This window comes from Spodoptera frugiperda, chromosome 14 (genome assembly GCF_023101765.2).
Source record: "Spodoptera frugiperda isolate SF20-4 chromosome 14, AGI-APGP_CSIRO_Sfru_2.0, whole genome shotgun sequence".
NCBI classification, from domain to species: Eukaryota; Metazoa; Arthropoda; class Insecta; order Lepidoptera; family Noctuidae; genus Spodoptera; species Spodoptera frugiperda.
In genome coordinates, this window is record NC_064225.1 from 6,708,545 (window position 1) to 6,717,172 (window position 8,628).

General features: G+C 34.6%; 1 protein-coding gene across 1 annotated transcript in view; it reads right to left on the reverse strand.

Annotated features, from left to right (window-relative positions):
- Nucleotides 1-8,184, reverse strand: part of LOC118279255 (anoctamin-8-like) — a 43,060-nt gene extending 34,876 nt beyond the window's left edge. The window contains 2 exon segments of the mRNA XM_050698476.1: nt 5,800-5,928; nt 7,758-8,184. Coding sequence (XP_050554433.1) covers nt 5,800-5,928; nt 7,758-7,878 — 250 coding nt within the window. The 5' untranslated portion in view covers nt 7,879-8,184.
- Between the last annotated feature and the right edge of the window lie 444 nt (nt 8,185-8,628).

The following is an 8,628-nucleotide window of genomic DNA, read 5'->3' on the forward strand; positions in this document are numbered from 1 at the left end:
CCAATGTCTTTGTCTGTTTAAACTTGGGGCAACAATTAGGGTCGCCTCAAAGGACCGTCTTGCTAGTTTTTGTTAAATTACTTATCTCGGACTTAAAAAAAATACATCTCTTTAAAAACTCTGAAATTAATTAATTTTTTCAGTAACTAAGGGCGAGTAAGTATTTGGCTTGTAACTCGAATCCGATAGCAAAACCAAAAGGCATAAATGATCACAATTAATTACAGTAGCTCTGACATGCAGTAAATTACTTATTCATGTACAAACAACCGGTACAAAGACCTTTTGCAAATGAAAACCCGCAACACATTCGGTTCACATTTTACCATTCGCCTTCACAATACGTTTCCAAGCTAAACATGTACTTTACATTAATAAATTCATGGAGGTACGCCACCGAACCGATTACCGTATCTGTTCGATATAAAGCCGGGGAATCAATTGAATGTCGTTTCCTAATGCGAACCGTAAAGACTCAGATTTATAATTCGTGCGCGTACCATGAAATGCGACATCTTTAAGACGGGCCTAGTTAAGTAGAACACAGCTGCCTTATGAATATTTGGATGAATAATGAGATATTTCCGAGCAGTCAGACATTTTTTTCGTTCTAAGCTACTGTACAGATAAATAGCTGTGATTTATGGGCGATACTTTAATATACACCGCTGATAATAAAAAATGGAAAAGATTGTAACCTAACTTCATATTTTGTTCAGGTGAACGAACATTGAAGAGGGATTTCAATCTCGAAAGAAGCATTTTTAAGACGAAGAAGGACGATATCGCATTATATTTAACCAAGAAGCAGAAAAATCGTTAAGTGCAGTGAAAAGTAAGAAGCTTTCTATAGAGGCGTCGCGTCGGGCGAAGTGGTCCTTTTGGGAGAACCGGGACCCACTTAGCGGCTGTCAATTCCAAAAGCACTTTCTTCCTTCAATTTTGTCGAGTCGATCGTATTCCACGATCGTGGTGAAATCGACAGAACGCTTGACCTCTCATTCTGAACAGAGACCGTTTAGCGAACAATGGAAAGGTTATTCTCGCAGACTTTCAGGTCAAATAGTACGGGCACATATTCAATTAATTTTATCAGGTTATAAAAAGTAGTAGAACTTTAGTAATAAACACTCCTTTGTTTATTACAAAATCCGTGAAAATTATGCAACCTTTATGAATAGGTGATTGTAGTACGATATAAACCTCGCATTTGTAGGTCAATCTTAGCGGGTAGCGTATTTTGAAGACGGGTCATAAAGAATGGATAAGCTGTATAGCTACTACAAATTAGGAGAGAAAACACGAACGTAACATGATTGAAAACCTTCCTCACTGAAACGAATAGTTAGTTACATAATAGGAGAACAATGAGCTCAGCAAAACTACTTATTTATTTTCGTAACTCACAAATACGTTTTCGTTCATTTCGTTTAGTCATAGGTTTAGGACGAAAAGGGAAACCTGTACTTAAGTTAAAAGTATGGTACAATTTGGGTGCTTACAAAAAGCAGTCGTCACGTCACGCCTTTACATGACCTCTCTTGAACTTAAAGTAGGTTAATATTAGTCATTCACATAAAACATTCTCATAGACATGAATGTAATATGTATGTACAACGCAATCTTCCCAATCCCTTCTGGTGGTAAAATTACAGCAGCAAAAATTCCGAGATAACTTGGGAACCTTCTCAAAAACATATGAACGTTATCTTCATAGGCGAAATGAAGGTGTAGCATCATAAATCCTACGCGTTTCATATTGGGTATTCCCTCGGGAAAATATAAGCGTGACCGTAACTAAAATATTGAGATAAAACAACGCGAACGTCTTCATAGAAACGGCGGTCTCCCAAGTTGGACCGTTACACTACAAAAGAAGGTTTCATTAATAAATGTCAGAGTTGCTTGATTAATTTCGAATTTGCTGGACCAACGGATGGACGGAATCCATTTATTTAATCACTGTGATGCCTACCCACGTTTTAATCCGCTGAATTTGGTTTTGGGTATATTTTTTTCGTGTAATGAAATTCGCATTACGTATGTATGATTCGTTTTCTGGTGTTTCGCATGTCCACGCGCGGCGACGATTGCTTATCATCAGGTGATCCGTCTGCTCGTTTACAGGCTTATACCATAAAAAAGATCAATACGCTTATTAACTTAACACACGTTGTGTTCTATATAAAACAAATAATAATTTACAATGATTACGAAAATATACAAATCCGAATAGCGTGCTCGCACTTTTCAAAAGCGATCGTAATCTTGACGAGCTGCTCAAAGGGACCTTTATCGATCGTAGCGCCCTCCTAATGACCAAATTCCCGCTTACAACCAGCGGGATATAAGCTCGATTGCATGCATTAAGGCAATACAAAACACGTAAAGAAATTAGGCTTACGAATTCTACACAATACGTGTATTGGCAACACACCAATTCCCTACATACAAATGCTGTCCATATTTCAATAATAATAACAATACAAACTAACTATGTGTGCGTAAGGGTCGGCTGGTCATGTAGTAGTACATTTGGGTCGGGTAAACGTTCGCTCTATGGTCATATTATACACAGCGTTTTTACTGTAATTTTATTAACAGGGAAAACGTTGTTTTTGCAATACAATCAAAACAACACGCTAGGTTTGTGTTTTTTTTTAAGTCTTATGTGTTTCATGCTTCGCAATGGTTTTATGAAGACTGGGAATTTAATCGAGTCTGGAATTGTGCCCAGTATATGGCAATAGGACTTAACTCATACAGCACAACTTCACGCCTTTTATCCCCGAAAGGGGTAGGCAGAGGTGCACAATTACGGCACGTAATGCCGCTATACAATGTACACCCACTTTTCACCATTTGTATTAAAGTCTCATGTAATAGGGGGTGAGCCTATTGCCATATCCTGGACACAATTCCAGACTCCGTGCTACTACCGAGAATTTTTCGAAAATCCGAAAAAAGCCCAGTAATACTTTGCCCGACCCGGGAATCGAACCCGAGACCCCTTGTTCGGCAGTCGCACTTGCGACCACTCGACCAACGAGGCAGTCATGGTGAAAAGTGGGTGTACATTGTATAGTGGCATCACGTCCACTTCTGCCTACCCCTTCGGGGATAAAAAGGCGTGACGTTGTGTGTGGGAATTTAATCAGAATACAATACTTCGTATTCCCTGAAGGAATAACTGGGTCTGTCTTGCATTAGTTATTTGTTTCTAACTTTGTATCACATGTAGGTACCTGAATTTAACCCATACCCATTTTAATGTCCCAATTAAGTTTCGAAGGTTAATATCAACGAAGTTGTCCCGTTTAAATTAGTCACTGGGGACAGTAGTACGATAAGATAAGTCAATTCAGAGATAATCCATTATTTTGCGTCGCTAGCTTGACTTTTCTCATCAACGTACCACCTTTAAGCGATAGTGGCGCCAAATACTTAGACCCAGTAAAAGCAAAAACAATCTAGTATAGATATGAAATTTCCCTATACTAGTGTGAGAAAAATACTGGTTGCTTCGGTAGTGTAGGTAGGTAGACACAAGCATTACATACTACATGCAAACTTCGAACCCATATATAATTTTACACTGCACTGCACCACTTTCGGTTAGAAAAAGTTGCGAATTCCACATTTATTACTCACTAGTATATTGGTACCTATTTGTATTTTTTATAGTGGTCTGTCCGGTTACGACTGGTGCTAGGGTTTCAATTTCTGGAAGTCGTAAATCTAAGTACGTTACGTATAATCTGGACTTATGTTCTCCTGTGTAGGCTATGTATCGTGTGTAATAATGTGTAGCTATGGATGTGTAGTTATTATACACATACTGCTACTACTACTATGAATAAGGGTAGATGAGTGATTTATATTTTTTATGTCCGTCTTGTAGATTATTTTAAAATATTAGACGCGTATTGTAGGTGTAACTATTTTCTTACGGAAACAAATACTTTCGAAGATACGTAAATGGATTTGAATTATCGCGTGACATCATTTCTAGGTACATTTTATACGTAGAAATGACGTATTTGCTACCACTCCTAAACTTTGATTCGTTTTATCTAATTATTGTTATCTAATATGACAAAATAAAAAAATACGTGTCTAATATTTTTTCATTACCTAACTGACGGACTAAATAGATTTTTAACTTTCATACCCCGTCATCATCCCTATTACACTTATTGAGTTCAACGTGTATTACTTCAAATAAAGTTTTAGTTCACAAATAACTTGAATATAAATTCACCATAACATGCGAAGCTATACATTCAACACCAAATATCTAACATTGAACGATGCATCGCACAAATGGACCGGGCGGCAATAGCAGCGACAAAATGCATCGTTATGTCGGACAGTCAGTAACAAATGGACTTTTGATGGTTAGAGACGAAATATTTTTCACTATTTTATACAAACGCGAGAACATTTTGCTAGATATTTTGTACGCGACTGTCTGCTTTTTCTCGGCTCCACTAATTACCTAACAAGTATATTTTAATGCTTTTTAATATTCTTCACAACTTTTGTGTAACAACTATCGTGGGGCGTGAGAAGTATTAAACCTAGTAAGAAAATCATGGTGCAAGGTGCTTATGAATAAGAGTTCCAGTGTGACTAGAAATCAGTAGAGGAATCCTCGAATAGTTCAAGTTAGCTGTATTTAATTAGGCAATTAGTTATTCACTTTTGTTATTCCAGTGAGTATTTTTATTCTGACCTATAAACTATGTAGTAAATATTATTTTATACATAAGTATTAAAGTCTTAAATAGCAAGTACTGATGTAGAACAACTGAATACATTGCACCAATCTGGGAGTTAAAATCAGGCTTCTGCATACAAAATCTTCCCATTCAATCAGCAGTTACGCTTTGCAACCAATCCAATCAAACCCAAGTACATAATGCAATAAGTTTAATATGTATTGAAGTTAATACTGACACTGTGATATTGTTTTCTAAAGCCTTACATTTTTTTGTTTGAAACTATGTAACATGCACTGTAAGAGATGCATGTTAAAAATAAATTACTTACTAATTTTTGTGCTTGTGCTTGGTTCTGGCATCTACCATTGGTTTGTATGTGCATCACAAGATTTAGTAAAGGGTGCCTTTATTTCCCATGGCATTAGGCCCACCTTATAATGTACACGATTTTGTGCATGAAGTAATTATTTAACACATTAGAGGCCATGTCGGACTACGCTGACCGCTAGTGAAGTAATACCCTTAAACAGTTTTTTGTTGGCATTGAAAAGCTTCAATAAATTTTTTTCTTATAAGTAGTTAATTAAAAATCGTATTTGAATCCTTATCATTCAATGGACTCAAAATGAATACTACATTAGGTCTTATTAGAATCATGACCTGAAATAACCTGAAGTCAATTGGATCAATTATCAAGTTCGTGAGCCATTGAAAACACCTGTCTTCTAACATTTGAAATGAAAAACCTACAACTGAATAAAATGAGAATTTTTCAATACCTTTGAATGTCCGATGGAGTGTCAAATTTATGTAAAGAGCTTATTAAGTCCCTATATTTATTTATTTATTACCAAATTCAATGAGTTTGTGTTTTTAAATGGTTTTATTTAGCTTGACTTGTTTGAATTGCAATTTCTCCCGCTTCCTGATAACAGATCAATCTGATTTTTGATACACACTCTTATTCCTGATTAACAAACACATTAAAACCGTTTAACATAAAGATATGTATTATGTATTACTTGTTTAAATAAAATACATGAAAGGTGTTGTTAAAAAGTATAGTTTATCTTACCTTTAGGAAATATTAAGACAACATCAGTATGCTGTGTCGGTGTGGAATGCAGGAGAAGTCGGCGAGGATGCATCAGATGAGCACCCAGTTGCCCAGCCATTGGGAGGCGGCGACGGAGCTCGCGACCAGCTGGATAATATTATTATTTTTAATTTTTGCAGCTAACTTGCAGCAAAGGGTTATAGAAAAATTTAATCTTGAGAATAAAATAATAAAATTATAAGAATTTATAACAGTTGGTCAGTTCTCAAATGCTACTCAAAATTATAAATATTATTATGTAGATAACTGTGTTTTGTGACTAGAAACACTGATGCTGAATTATTGATAACACACTTTTTTTTTCATTAGTGAGATAAAATAATATCTGTTTAGAAATTATTTAAAAAGAATGGTATCATATTATTTTGTTTAAACACGAAAACAAATTAGTTTTTATTTACTATTGAACTAAGCTATGCGAATAATTAATATAACAAAAATGAATCACAAAATATTGTTTGTATTAAATACTAGCTTTTGCCCGCGACTTCGTTCGCGTGGAATAGTGACTTCCGGCAAATTTTTGGTTTTAACCACATAGTTCCCGATCTCGCGGGATCTCTTCAAAAATGAGATGTGGAAGATATTCCAGGGAACTCTTCAAAAATCAACATAATGAGCTCTGCGTTTGAATTTAATAGATGTATACTCACTTAGGGCATTGAAAAAATAGTTTAAAAACGGACTTAAACTAACTTAAAACTAAAGAAAGCTACGAATTACGAATTTATAACAATTAAAAAAGAAACTATATTACAACCTATCCTCTATGCTATAATAACCAAGCTTAAACTAAATAATTTAAACGAAACGACTTAAATCTAATCTAATTAAAAAATAAATTAGACTTACAATTTTATTAAAAAAACTAACTACAGTAACTACTAATAATCGATATCAAACTAAACCTACGTTAAATAGTTTAACCAAAAAACCAGGAAAACCCAACAAATAAACTTATTAATTGACAAATACAACGAAACCAATTTAGAATATACGAAACAGCAGGACCACTACAGACAAATAATCATACGACTGATAATACACTTTTTCTACGATAGTACCGAAGCGCTCGGCCGATACCCAACCAAATGAATGTAACGAAACCATAGCGCGATCTATTTCGATCCCAACGCCATCTATCGAGGATAAAGACAACTTGGATTATTTATTTATACTCCGTTCGGGCATTTTCTTTGTACTAAAAGTTTAATTATATTGATATTATTTTTTTCATACCTTTTTACTATTTATTTACTTTTTTCGATGAATTAAAACAATAACATGAACCGAAGTCGTGTAACGATCGACATAGAATTATTTATAAATAATTTATTTCTTATTTTTATTTTTTGATTTTTGAAATAAAAATATATCTATGTCCTTTCTAAGGTTCTAAACTATATCTGTACCAAATTTCAACCAAATCCGTCAAATAGTTGCGGAGATTAATGGTATAAGCATAGAAAGATCGACGTGAATCTTTAATTTGACATAACTTTTTTATTTATGAACCGATTGACATGAAACAAACACTAAATGTAAATTTAAGCATCCCACAATATATTCGTGAAAACCGCATCCAACTCGGATCAGCCGTTTCTGAGATTAGCGCGCACAGACGAACAGACAAACAGACAAACAGACAAACAGACAAACAGACAAACAGACAAACAGACAAAAAAAAAGTTAATTACATTTTTGGGTTCGACATCGACATAACAATAACCCCTGCTATTTTTTTTATTTTTATTTTCAATGTACAGACAGCACTTTTCTACGATTTTATTATATGTATAGATATAGAAAAGCAATAAAAGACGAAATAAACGCGTAATCTATCGCTTTCCTTACGTTTACAAACCTAGAATAAAACATCTGTTTACAAGTTTACGATAAAATATCAAAATACGCACCGCTATCCAGTTTGTCTTTCGCGAACTCCGCAAAAGATCTGTGTTCTTGAGGGGTTGAGTGAGTACTGCTCTCATAGTCTTCTTTATCGGGATTCCCCACACTCCCATCTTCACCCTCCATGGCGAAAACTCTTCAAACAGTCCTCGATACAATAACAATAAAACTATGCACTCACAAGACACCCGAGACCTTCAGTTTCTTACATCATCGACTATAATAGTAACTACGATCATATGTTGAAACTATCGCACCTAATTATATAGGAAAAGTGTTACGCCTCGTAGAACGAACAAAGACGACTAACATTTTTCGTTGTTAACACCGGGAACGCGCTTTATTTACTTGATAAATAATTTATTTTGTGACAAAAGTACTGCGGCCGCGGCTGTCACAATTCAAAATTGATTTTTGGCCGCCATTTTCAAGTTGGTGTTGCAACTTCTGAACTTAGCTTCTAAAAGAGTAGTTGACAGCATTCTTAATTGCATCGTAAAATATACAGACAATAATTTTACAGTAATTGTATTGCAATAGTTTTAAATATTTGTTCACTTATATAGTTTTTGTAACATTCAAGAATTGAAACCATTTTTTTCTCTTGAATGGCTAAAATCACACTGTTTTTTTCAGCACTTGCAACATTTTGCAAAAACGTCAAATAAACGTCAAAACAAACGTTCGGATACACCGTTCGGACAAAGATCTTCTCAAACGGAATAATACTTAACATTTATTTTAAGCGAATAAATAATTTATTTCTTAACTTATCCATCTATCATTATTCCAATATTTTGATTAAATTAAATTCAACGTTTACATTTTCAAAATTAATGAGAAAACTAACATTTTAGTTTGTGGTTCATACGTCGT